The sequence below is a fragment of the Psilocybe cubensis genome, chromosome 11 (genome assembly GCF_017499595.1).
Source record: "Psilocybe cubensis strain MGC-MH-2018 chromosome 11, whole genome shotgun sequence".
In the NCBI taxonomy this organism is placed as follows: Eukaryota; Fungi; Basidiomycota; class Agaricomycetes; order Agaricales; family Agrocybaceae; genus Psilocybe; species Psilocybe cubensis.
In genome coordinates this window covers 1222850-1236449 of record NC_063009.1, presented here as the reverse complement: position 1 = coordinate 1236449, position 13600 = coordinate 1222850, and the positions used below count along the sequence as shown (strand labels likewise).

Here is a 13600-nt window from a genome sequence, read left to right as displayed (position 1 = left end):
ACGGCATTTGTTATCTGTACAGTTCATCGGTAAAATCCGTGTCGCCCCGGACTTCGTCACGTCGAATTAGCGATATGTAACAATGTCTACAGGTATTCCCTTGCTTCCCGTTCACCGCTTACTGGCACTTCTAGGATGACTTGAGCATCTCGGATTCTTTTCAATGATTCTATCTTCTTCATTGGAAAGCTTTCAAGTCTGACTCTTTCATCAAACCAAACGCAAGATGTTCAAAAAACAGAGTTTATGCTGATTAGTGCGGAAAATAGGCTGGTATAAAATGCTATCTTGTACAACCTATTTGCCAAACTTATTCCAGAAAGGTTTCCTCGATGCTGATGGAGAAACAGTACGACTCGTTCTCTGAACATATTTTCGTGTGATTGGAATTTGCGCCATCTCCCAGTCCTTTTTGATTGACATACCACGACGCTTGCGTGGTTCCTCGTTTGCCTGCGTCGAAATCGATTGATTTGGGGCTACTTCTGGATAAAATACCTTAGTCTGTGTGCCAGCAATTTGATTAGGCAGAACATACCTCTGAGTCTCTCGACGGTTGTAGTTTCGCTTTGCGTCAAGCAAGAAAAGTTGGTACGTTCCTTTGTAGCAATAATATTGATATATGCCACATCTACTCCCTGGTCCGCAGTCCATTCGAATGCCAGATCATCCTCATCTCCGCATCCAATTTCAACTGTGTTCGTTGCTCCCATCATTTTTGGAGATAAAGCCTTCGTCGCGGTATACCAAGGACCTAATATAGCATTTATCAGCAAGGTATAATAAATCAGACATTCCAGAATTACCCACGGATGCTAAAATCGCTTGGGTTACAAATGAACACGTACGGCCAGATTTCGTGATCGGTTTTGTTTGAAAGCAAGAGGCAGTAAGTAGTTCTATTGTTGTCCTGAGTGATATCCAGGGTGACGGCGTCATCGAGTAACAAATTCTTTCCAGTCGGTTCCTGATTTTCATCGACCGCCTTCAATTCTGCCTCGAAGAATGCACACGAAGACATCGGGTTGCGCATATAACTGACACGGTGAGTAAACCATGCAGCATTACTGAGTGCCTTTTCCAAATCCGCAGGGTTGTTCAATACAGCGATATTATGAACGAGATTCTTCCCTGAATCGAGGCCACTTTTTGGAAAGTCATTCCACAAGACCTCGACTTTGTCGTTGGCATTCCTGAGAATAATATGCGCCATAGATTCGTTGACCATGTTCAACCTTGGACCCTTGACCATCGACATAGCCACCTTATCAGCGTAGACATTCAAAGCTCGAGATAAGGAACCTGTCTCCACGACAAAAAATACTACAGGTAATTTTGTGTCGAGAGGAAGTTCTAGCTTAGTCGTGGTGGAGTTAATAACGGGATGGTATCTGTCAACAACCTCGAGATGGCCAATGGGTTTCTGGTTCGTGTCGACATGATTTGCATAGACGTTAAATGTCGTCCCATTTTCTATACCGTGTGCGGCTCCAGCAAAGATGGTTACGCTTATTAAGTCGTTTCGTCGGCTTTCTTCTGCTTTCTTCGACTCTGCCTGCTATGAAGGCAGGGTGGGCCCATCCTCCTGCTGGATTGAATAGAAGGCGGTCAGAATTCTGTCCGTGGCAATCAATTTCTATTCCATTGGGCCTGCATGAGCAAAAACCTGATCATAAATACATTGAAATTATGTGATATATTGTGACGCACATAAAACTGTGTATCTTTGCAGCGAACGATTTCACAGTGAGCGTTGATATCGATTCCTTCTCTGAGCGTAAAGCATCAATGACAGCAGTGGTGAATGCTTTGCGATTGGACGGAATTTGCTGAGGTGCAACAACGACGAATGAACTTGGCCATGATGTTCTCACGCACTAACCACCACCATCAACATGGTCAGCGTGCCAGCTCACCGGCCCCGCTGCTGGGTACACGGCGACAGCGCTCTCCAGACTCAACCCCAGGCCCAACAGAGTCAGAGAGTGATGGCCGAAAGCTGCTACAGACCAAGAGGTCACCCCATACGAAGCGCCTTATAAAGAAAGGCAGAACTCACCCTCGGAAATCAGTGGATGCCCCTCCGGGTCCCTCTCCACAGCACTCTGTCAACACACCCATACCATTGGCGGACCCACACAGTGCCCCAAACACCGATGCTGCACCCCCATCTACTCTGCCCCCGCCAGCTGTGTCTTCGGACATTGTTGCCGGACAGGTTGCTCACCTCGAGACTCTGCTGGACTCCATTCTGGCAACGGTCGCGATTATACAGAGCATTTCTCACGGTACCGTCACACTCAGTGACCGAACGATGCACGCCGCTCTGCTGCTACACTCAACCTTATTCCCGGCAGACCCGGAATATCACCCCCAAAACCCTGAAAGGGTTACTGAGCCCCGGTCATACGCTACGGTGGCCAAAACTACACCAGTGGCTCAGCCAGCTCACACGCCGCAGAGGACATCCCCAGCCCCAATTGCTGGAGGCCCTGTTAAGACCCGCCCTCACGTCACTCGTCCAACCCGCCATTTTTTTTTTTTTTTTTTTTTTTTTTTTTTTTTTTTGTGTTATTGCCTCTAAGGGGAGGGCCCCTCCTTTGGCCTTGTGCTACTTATTCTACCTAACAGCTCCTGTCGCTGTGAGATTGCCGTCTTCGACCTACTCAAGCATCCCAAGGGGCCCTCACGTCCCCTTGCTGGATCCGGCCTTTCCTAGGCCGTTTTGAGTAGCGCCTCTGGCGCCTCTTTGTAGGCAGAGTCTCCCTTCGCGCTTCCTCTACTCCTCTCTTTGTTGTCCCTGTGGTGCGCCTTTCCTTGGCGACTTTTGTGCATTCTGATCCCTTCGCTTACTCTTCCATTTCTTGTATTCCTCTAACGAGTATGTCTTCTTTGTACGGTTTTAGTCGCTTCGTCCTCGCGATATATTTGATTAATGCTCTTGCGTTCGTGACATTCGTCGTGAGTTCTTCTATGTTCATGATTTTCTTCCCTAGTTTGGTCCACATGTCCTGTCGTAGCTCTTTGTGTGCTCTGCATTCGAACAGGAAGTGTTCTACGGTCTCCGTGGCCCTCTCGCCCGATCGTCTCTCGTTGCATCTTGGGCAGAATTGGTTGAAGTGTGGGTCGAACTTGCTGATATGTGAGTTCAAAGGAATGTGCCCCGTTCGCAGTTGGATTAGGACACTGGCTTGTGCTCTATTTAGCTTATGTGCGGTTTTCCTGAACTTCGTGAATGGGAAGCTTGAATCGATTTTCTTGTTTTTGAAGGTGATTTTTCGTCGGGATTCGTTCCAACGCGATGTCCATATGGTCATTAGCTCTTCGTGGTACGCTTGACGTTCTGCTGATGCGCTCTTTGGCAGAGCGTGTTGCAGTGACTCGGGCAAGGTGTCTATCGGGCTACTGTCGCCATCCGCTGCTCTCTTGGCCTCTTCGTCTGCTCGTTCATTGCCCAGTACGTCTGAGTGGCCGGAGATCCAGTAGAGTGTAACTCTCCCCTGTATTTCCCTCGCTGCATCAATCAGCTTTAATGCAATGTGCTGGCCCGACTTAGCTTTGGGTGTGCTGGCATTCTGCAGCATGGACTGGTTGTCGCTGAATACTGCAATCTCATCGTTTTCCTCTGGGTTCTCCTTCTTGGCTAGTTCGAGTGCAAGTATTCCGCCCACGCCTTCCGCTTCATAGGTGTTGTGCTCCTCTTTAGTTCCGAGGTGTAGTCGTAATGTGGTTCCATGCCGATCCTTGCGTGTTTTTAGCAGTACCGCCGCGGCACCTATTCGACCGTCATGACCTGAGCCATCTGAGTATATTCGGTACTTAGCTAGGCATTTCGTCTCAATTTTTATTGATTCCTCCCGGCACTTTGCGATTACGATTTTGAAGGGCGGTGTGTATTCCGGCGATGTTGTGTACGGGTGTATGGTTTCTAGTTCGTCCGGTCTCAAGTCGAAAATCCTGAGGAGTTGATATATCGGAGATTTGTGTCGACGTTGTTGTTTTGTTGATGCCTTTCGCACTGTGTTGTGTAACGGGTGTGTCGGCGGCAGTGTGCACAATCTCGTTATTGCCCTGTGACATATTTTCAGCAGCGTGAGCTCGAGTGGCAGGACACCTGCATGGGCGTCCAGCAATTCTGTCGGGGTGGTTCTCATTGCGCCCGTGATGATGAGCGTGGCTTTTCTTTGTATCATGGTCATCTGCCGCAGGGCTGCAACAGATCCTGTGTTTCGCCGGAAGCCGGTGGGTTTTGTGGGTGGGGTGTACCATACGTCGATTCCATATGATAGTTGAGGGATAATGGTCGTGATGTAGAGTTGCCGCATGAGTTTTGATTGGATTCCGGTGCTCGGTTTTGACAGTCTTCGGAAGTTTGATAGCCAACTGGTGGCTTTTTCTGTCGCTTTTTGGAGGTGTACCTTCCATTGCAAACGGCAGTCAATCTGAAACCCAAGACAACGAAAGTTGTTCACCTGTTTGACTAGTTCGCCTTTTACCTCCAGCCTGGGGTGTTCAAGTGTGTCCGGATCACGAGGGTCCATATGCATTATTGCAAGTTTTGATACTTCGAAGTTGGAGTTGTGTTCTTCGCTCCATGTTTGTGCACCGCCTTCATCATTCATTATGATACTTAGTTTGTCGGTTGTGTCGTCAGTGGTGTCGCCCGTTGCAATGATCGTGACATCATCCACGTAGCCTATCGCGTCCTCGCCATCCTCTCGGTTGACAATTTCGAGCAGATCTGCGTTATAGATTATATACAAAATCATTGAAAGTGGGTCACCTTGTCCAATTCCATTGTCAATTTCCATTAACGCCGATACGAAGTCGTCGAATCTCAGTTTTGTTTTCCTCCCTTTGAGTAGATTCTCGATGAAATCGATGTATTTCTTTGGTATTCGGCGTTTCCTCAGATTGTGGATAAGCCGGTCCGTGACTGCGTTCGGGAAGGCGCCTTCAACATCCAGGAAGAGTATTGATGCTACTTTACCTCTTCTCCACGCTGACTTGACCTTGTCTGTAAGATAGTGCATGGCGTCCGATGTTGTACGCCCTGGTCTCCCTCCGAAGTGTGTGTCTGGAAGTAATTTGTGAGTTTCTGTTAAATAGCTTAACCGCTCTGCTATTATTGCCGTCAGGACCTTCGGGAGGGTGTTCAGCAGGGCAATCGGGCGGTATGCCTTCGCCATCTTGTAGTTAGGCTTTCCGGGCTTGCGCAGCACGACCGTGATGGAGTGCTTCCATGAGTCCGGGTAGTAATTCAGGTCAAGTATTGCATTGTATAGGCAGACGAGGTGATCGGCTATGATTGGGGCGGTCTTTTGCAATACTATGTTTGGGATTTCGTCCATTCCTGGTGCTTTGTGTGGTGCCAGCCGGCGGATCTGCCTGGTTATTTGACTCCTCGTTACTTTACCCAAGTCTGGCAGAGCTTCAGGGTACTGGTAGTTTGCTGGTACTGAGGACTGATCCGGTTTTTTGGGGAAGAACGCTCTCGCAAATACTTGCGCTTTCTCCTCATTGGTGGTAACTTCCTCCGTTTCGTCGTACTCATTTGTAACGTGAAGCGAGGGTATGCGCGGTCGGCCGCCGTCGCCGGCTGGGTTCTTAAAGTACCGGTTTGCCGTCCAGATGTCCCCGCCTTCGGCGTCGAGCAGCCAGTCCTCCCAGTGGTTCTTCTTTGCCTCGATGACCAGTCTTGCGAATGCTCGTTTGGCGGCCTTGTATTCCTGGTGGCATGGATGGTCTGGCATTGCTCGGTACCTATTGTGAAGGCTGCTCAGTCTGTTCTTGTATCGTTTGGCAGTTTCTACATCACCTGTCCACCATCTTTTCTTGTCTGGAAGCGGCTTTCGTAGTTTGACCTCGCTTGCTATGGTATCCTGCAAGGCCGAGGTCAGTACTCTCACCGTATCCTCTATTTCTTCCTTGGTTGTCAACGCCCTAGGTTGCTGTTCACGTTGTAGACGCGTCCTCAGTGCTGAGTTAAACTTGTCCCAATTAACTAGCTTGAAGTTTCTGGTCATGGCTTCATCGATCTTCGTGTAGTTCGTGTCTAACGTGGTGACGATGGGGTAATGGTCAGTGTTGGCTGGCCTTGCCTCATAGAGCACTTCGCAACGGATGACGTAGGGTGTTAAGCTTGAGGAGCAGAAGACGTTGTCGGGGCGTGAGAGGCGTTTCGAGACCATGTGTTCCAGAGTTGGATGGCCTTTGGGCAGTGGCATGTGCATGTCGTGGTGGTCGAGCAGCTCGATCAGCTTTTCGGCATCTGCCAGTGCAGTCCTTGTGAAGAGGCGGGTGTCCTCGTCACGGTCCCACATCGGGTGGTAAAGGTTGAAGTCGCCGGCCCATATCATGTGTGTGTTGTCATTTGTTATTGCTTCTTGATTGTCCAGCAGGTATTTCTGGAGTTGTCGGATTGCGCTGCCCTCGTGTCCCGGATTGTAGATGTTGAAAATGTAGACATTACCTCTTTCGCATCGAATCCGTATTGCTGTGATGTCGTTGGACTCGGGGAAAGTGATTTCACTCCAGTTGTTGGTATCGAGCCTTTTGTTGACCCAGATGCCAGAGCGTGTTGTCGACATATGTCTATTTGACGGATACACCGGCCGGAAATTGTTGTTGGTGCGTATGTTTTTGAAGTGGGTGATATGCGGTTCTTGTAGGAGAACAATGTCGAATCGGTCGTGTAGATTGTCGTTGAGTGTCTCGAGGTGTGCCACTTCTGATTTGTTGAGATTTATCTGCAGCAGTCTGATTTGGGCGGTACTCTGCTCTGAGGTGGGTATGTCACTCATCTGATTTAGATATCACCCGCTGAGCCTCCTTCCTTTCCCATTTGCTCTGGTTCTGGGCTCTGTTGCGGCGTCTTGGGGAGGTCCTTCCTCGATGTTGTGGGCGGTTCCACGGTCCATCGGGGTGATTGTCCCCTCGCGAACTCCTTTCTTTTGAAAGTTGTTGGGGCGTCGTTCTGTCAGGGCAACACTATAATCAGTGTGACAAGGCCACCAACAAAGATTAAGCAAGAGAGAGAGAGAGAGCAGAGGGAGAGTAAGAGAGCAAAGAGAGAATAAGAGAGTGAGAGAGATTCAATGGTTCTAAGAGATCACACCAATGATAGTGGATATCCTAAGAGATTGAAGCTGAAGCTACAGCTACCTACAAGTCCAGTATTTATACTCTACAGCTATTCTAGAATATTCCCTACATTACATCATAAAGGAAGGTTAAAGAATAAAAGTGACATCATATAGAAAAAGGATGAGTAAGACTAGGAATCATATAGAATTTACTAGAAAGAAGTGGAGCAAGAAGGCTGTGATGAAAGAAATAAACTATCTAATCAGATAATTGATAAGATAATGAAAGGATAAGATAATTCTGTGAAGATAAAGAGGGGAAACTGGAGAAACCCTGACATCACCCCCTCTCTAAGGCACATTTTCCACAATGTGCACATGGATGGGTTAGTTTAGAGGGTTTAAGAAGAGGAGGAGGTTCAGTAAAGTTAATAATAGGAGTGAAAGAAAGTCTATCAAAGGTCACAGCAGAAATCCTTCTAGGTGCTGAAGGATGTTTGGCATGGAAGTCCTTGATAGCCTTAGAAGCATTTTTCAAATGCTCTGCAGGCTCCCAAGTGCATTCTTCATTAGGATAGTTCTTCCACTTGACCAAATATTGAAGTTTGTTTCTAAAAAGTCTGCTGTCCTTGATAAATTCAACTTCCCACTCAGGACTTTCTCCTTGAATGACAGGTGGTGGTCTAGAAGGAGGCTTTCTTCCTACAATATCTGGGTGATAAGGTAGAAGTTTAACCACATTGAACACTGGATGGATTTTCATGGTAGATGGCAGCTTAAGCTCATAGGCATTAGGGCTAATAACTTTGGTAATTTTGTAAGGCCCATATCTTTTATCATCCAATTTCTTGGAGGGCCTATCAGTTTTGAGGTCCTTGCCATCCAACCATACCAAATCCCCAACTTTGTACTGAGTTGGAGTACCTCTGTGTCTATTATAGAATTTAGCCATATCATCAGCAGCTTTTCTAAGTGCAGACTCTGCTTCTATCCTGGCTTCTTCCATATTTTTCACAAAGGTATCCACAGTGTCCATTTTACTATCTCTGAGGGGTTCAGTGCCCATTCTGGGATGTCTGCCATTATTGAGCATAAATGGTGTCTGCCTGGTTGAAGCCTGAACTCTATTGTTATAAGAGAATTCAGCTAGAGCTAACCATTCAACCCAATCATCTTGTCTATGGTTTATAAAGAGTCTAAGATACTGCTCAATTTCTTGGTTAACTCTTTCAGTCTGACCATCAGTTTGGGGATGGTAGGCTGTAGATGAGGCTGTCTGGATACCAAGTATTGAGTTGAGTTCTTTCATAAACCTTGAGACAAACTGTGGACCTCTATCACACAGAATTTTAATGGGTAAGCCATGGTGTTTCCAGACATAATCTCTGTATAGTCTGGCTGTCCCTTCAGAAGTGACTTCATCTGTAGTAGGGATAATGTGGATCATTTTACTAAGTCTATCCACAACCACCATAATGGCATTATACCCTTGACATTCTGGTAACCCCATAATAAAGTCCACAGAGATGCATTGCCAGACATCAGAGGGAATCTCAGTAGGAATTAAAAGGCCAAGAGGTTTGGCTGGAAAGGTTTTGGTTCTGTTGCATCTATCACAACCTCTGGTATAGGCTGCAATAAAATGTGACATTCCTGGCCACCAATAATTCCTAGAGACTAGCTCAATTGTCTTCCATTTCCCTGGATGTCCAGCAATGAAGGCATCATGGTGCAGTTCCACAATCTTTCTTCTAAGATCTTTGTCCTTGGGAACATACACCTTCCCCCTGTAGAGAATAAGGCCTTGTTCTTCTGACCATTCCTGTCCTTCAATCTTCTTGGTAGAAGATTTCTTGAGCTCCTGAACTGCCTTGACCACCTTTTCATCCATCTCCTTAGCTTCTCTAATCTTCTTAAGAAGATCATTTTCTGCACCAGTAATGGTAGCATGACCCTGCTTGAGAGCCTGGATTTTAAAGTAGGAAGGTTTGAGGAGAACTACATTTTGGTTATCATCCTCTCCCTTTTTATGATCTGGTCTCCTAGACAAAGCATCTGGCTTAAGAGATCTTTTACCAGGCCTATGATGAAGAGTAAAATCAAATCTGGACAGGAAGAGTGACCATCTGGCTTGCCTTCTGCTGAGCTTTTGGGCAACCATAAAGTACTCTAAGTTTTTGTGGTCTGTCCAAATCTCAAAGGAATGTTGGGTTCCTTCAAGATAATGTCTCCATTCATCTAGTGCTCTGATAATAGCCAGCATCTCTTTGTCATGGATCTCATAATTCCTTTCTACTTCAGATAGACTCTTAGACATAAAGGCTACAGGATGCCATTTCCCATCTGATCCTTCCTGAGATAAAACAGCCCCAGTAGCATAATCTGAACTGTCTGCTTCAACTTTATATGGCTTGTTATCATCAGGGAAAATCAAGACAGGTGAAGAAGTGACTTTCTTCTTTAACTGGTCAAAGGCTTCCTGTTGTCTAAGACTCCATCTCCAGACTGTTCCTTTCTTTGTCAATTCATGAAGGGGCTTAGCAATGTCTGCAAAATCCTCTATGAACCTTCTATAAAAATTAACAAATCCCAAGAATGATTGGACATCCTTGACATTTTCAGGTTCAGGCCATTTAGAAACTCCCTCTACCTTGACAGGATCCATCTCAATCCTGCCTTGTGAAATGATTAGTCCAAGATATTCAATCTTTTCCTTTTCAAATTCACATTTCTCTGCTTTAAGGTAGAGTTTGTTCTGTTCTAAGATTTGCAGAACTTGCTTGACTACCTCTCTATGATGATCAAGAGTCTCAGTGAAAATTAAAATGTCATCCATGTAGACAATGACAACATTTCCATCAATGAGCTCAATAAAGATATCATTCATCATATTTTGGAAGGTAGCAGGACTATTGGTTAAACCAAAGAACATGACCAATGGTTCAAACAGCCCTCTATTGGTTCTAAAGGCTGCTTTCCATTCATCTCCTTTTTTGATTCTGACATTGTTAAATCCCCACCTAACATCAAGTTTGGTGAAGTATTTGGCTTTGCTGAGTTTGGTGATAATGTCAGAAATCAATGGAAGGGGGTAGGAGTTCTTGATGGTCATTTCATTCAGTTTCCTATAGTCCTGGACAAGCCTAAGAGATCCATCCTTCTTCTTGACAAAGAATACAGGGGAGGCCATAGGTGACTTGGAGGGTCTAATCCTGCCAGACTTCAGATTTTCCTCTAAAAAGGCATCAAGTTCCTTTTGTTCATTGGGAGAAAGAGGATAAATCTTGGATCTGTAAGGTTCAGAACCAGGTTTCAGCTCAATAGCATGATCCCAAGGCTTTCTGTCTGGTAGCCTATCAAAAGATTCCTTTGAAAAAACACCTTTAAACTGATGATAGTGCTTAGGAACAGTTTCTTCAAAGGTTTTCTTAGGGGAATCAGCTTGCTGATGAGACTCTTCTGCTAATCTTTGAGACATAGTAGAAGTAGCATTAATAGACTGCTTCTGAGGATGAAGGTATGAGATAAAAATTCTATCCTCAGGCTCAATCTCAGAATCAGAAGAATCTTCAATAGAATCATCTTCTTCTTCATCAAATTGAGGGAGTTTCCTCCTTTTGACTGCAGCTATTCTCTGCCTCTTTCTTCTGGCTCTTTTGGCTTCCATTTGGCAGTCAGAGGGACATCTAATAAACTGGACATCCCCTGTCTTCCAATCAACATCTGGATTATGGTGCCAAAGCCAAGTATGTCCAATGATAGCAGATTTGTCTCCCAAGTCACAAACAGCAAAGGTGGCCCTTTCTGTATGGTTTTTGTGTACCATAATTAAGTCTACTTCCTCATGGATAGAGCCACTCTTGTTGAGAGTACCATCAACATTATAGACTGGAATGGCCCTAGGAAGTTTCCTTGTGTTGAGATTATGATACTTCACAAAACCAGAATGCAGAAAGAGGCCAGTAGCTCCAGAATCAAGCAAAGCATCAACAGATAACCTTTTCTCTGTGTCCATTGTCTTTAAGATGACAGACAAATGGGTAGAGGTTTTAGGATTATGGTTGAGGATGTAGATCTTTTCAGGGAAGGTAGAAAGAGAGGAAGAAGAAGACATGATTTCTGCACCAGAATCTGAAGACTGAGAATCAAGTCTGTCAATTTCATTTTCTAGTACATTAAATCTATTCCATTGGGACATGTCTTTCACCAATGGTGCTTCTAAAAATTTTTCTTTTCCTCATCTTTCTGCTCCTTGCCTTCCAAGATTAATTTCCCAAAGTAGTCAGCCAGTTCTTCATGGGTCATAGCATTGATGTTAACTGATGACCTGCAGTTTACAGCCTTATGACCAGGCTTTCTGCACTTGAAGCAAACAATTGGCCTAACTGACTTCCATCCAGAGTCAACCTCCATGGGAACTACATCTGGTTGCTTTGCCTGAGCACCAAAGGTCCTTGAGCTGCTGTTGGAAAAGACTGGAGGATTTGGAGTAGGCTTAGGAACAGCCTTGGGAGTTGGGGCTTTAAGAAAGGGAGAAGAAGAGGAGGAGGAAAGAGACTTGGTAAAGGCCTCACTCTGTCTCCACTGCCTATCTAGCCTAGTACTCCATTTAATCCATCCATCCAAGGTTTTGGGCATGTCAGGAACATAGTAGACTGCATTCCTGAGATTTTCATTAAGCCCAGCCTTGAATTGGTCTACCAAAGCAGCATCATTATACCCAGTATCTGAGATCAGAGCCCTGAAGCTAGCAACATACTCATCAGCAGTCTGTCTGCCTTGCTTGAGCATATGCATTTTATGCTTAGCTGTGTTGGAGGGGTCTGGATCTGCAAACACTTCCCTAAATTCATAAACAAAGTCAGCCCAAAGACCTTCTTGGGACTGAGCATTGTCTATTACTTTAGTCTTCTCATATGCCCACTTCCCAGCAGTACCTCCTTTCATATGAGATAGAGCACAAATAACTTTCTGAAAGTCATCTGTAATCCCTTTCCCATAGAAATATAATTTAAGCTGACTGAGGAAGTTTTCTGCCTTCTCCATAGAACCATCAAATGGATCTGGAGGTGAGACTTTAATGGCAGAGTGTGAACAGGAAGGGGCAACATGAGGGGTAGGGAAAGAGTGAATATCTAGAGCAGCAGGTGGTGGTGGTGGTGGTGGTAATGGTGACTGACTGACTGGTTGCTGAGGGTGTGGTGGAGTGGATAATGACTGCTGCTGCTGTCTAAGAAAATTCAACTCTTGGGTAAGGAGCTGGACCTGATGCATGAGCTCTTCCACAGAAGGAGTGGTGGGAGGCAATTGGGAGGGGTCCATGTCCATGGGTAGGGGTAGGTAGGCTCTCTGATGTGTGTGTGGGAGAAGCTATCTACTGAAAGTGCCCTTGAAACTATACTAAGTATTCTAAAAAAATATCTATCTACTGGATACCCAGTTGTCACACCACTCAGGGCTCTAAACCTAGGATCACAGGGTTACTGGATATTTCCTAGACCACCAAAAACAGAACACTAGTAGGACTGTGTCTGCCCCAACAGTTGGTATCCCTATCTACTAAGTTCACACACAGCACACAACAGAGAGTAGGAAAGATGATGAGCCAAAGGTCTTGAGGAAAGGTCTTGAGGAGGATGTTGAAGATTGGTGGAGATGTAGAGATTGGTAAGAAGATTGGTGGAGAGGTTGATGAAGAGGTTGGTGGGTTGGAAGTGGAGGAAGAAGGTTGAGGTAATGATGTTGAAGAGGTTGAAGAGGTGAAGAGTTTGGTGTTGAAAGAGAGATGGTGGAGTTGTCTTGAGAGAGCTTCAATCTTCTGTCAGGGCAACACTATAATCAGTGTGACAAGGCCACCAACAAAGATTAAGCAAGAGAGAGAGAGAGAGCAGAGGGAGAGTAAGAGAGCAAAGAGAGAATAAGAGAGTGAGAGAGATTCAATGGTTCTAAGAGATCACACCAATGATAGTGGATATCCTAAGAGATTGAAGCTGAAGCTACAGCTACCTACAAGTCCAGTATTTATACTCTACAGCTATTCTAGAATATTCCCTACATTACATCATAAAGGAAGGTTAAAGAATAAAAGTGACATCATATAGAAAAAGGATGAGTAAGACTAGGAATCATATAGAATTTACTAGAAAGAAGTGGAGCAAGAAGGCTGTGATGAAAGAAATAAACTATCTAATCAGATAATTGATAAGATAATGAAAGGATAAGATAATTCTGTGAAGATAAAGAGGGGAAACTGGAGAAACCCTGACACGTTCGGGTCCATGCTCCATGTCCATGGCTCATCCGTTGGGATAAAGGGGAGTTTGTTCTCGGGGGTGCGATCGTTCTTTTCTGCTGACTTCTTCAGGAATACTGGACAGGCCCTGTCGTAGCTCGGGTGATCGTCCGAGTCGCAGGAGACGCAATGCGTCGATGTCTTTTCACAGTCCGGGGTGCGGTGGCCGCCCTTCTCGCCGCAATGTCCGCAGATGTCATGTTTCGACGTACATTCCTTTGCA

At 45.5% G+C, this 13600-nt stretch overlaps 1 protein-coding gene across 1 annotated transcript; it reads right to left on the bottom strand.

The window, feature by feature from the left end:
* Positions 1-297: 297 nt before the first annotated feature.
* Positions 298-2205, bottom strand: JR316_0011509 (uncharacterized protein; the record flags this gene model as incomplete). Its single annotated transcript, XM_047897163.1, has 5 exons — positions 298-485; positions 539-754; positions 811-1555; positions 1746-1854; positions 2060-2205. The coding sequence occupies 5 exons, from the start codon at positions 2203-2205 to the stop codon at positions 298-300; spliced, it is 1404 nt and encodes a 467-aa protein (XP_047743572.1).
* Positions 2206-13600: the final 11395 nt, after the last annotated feature.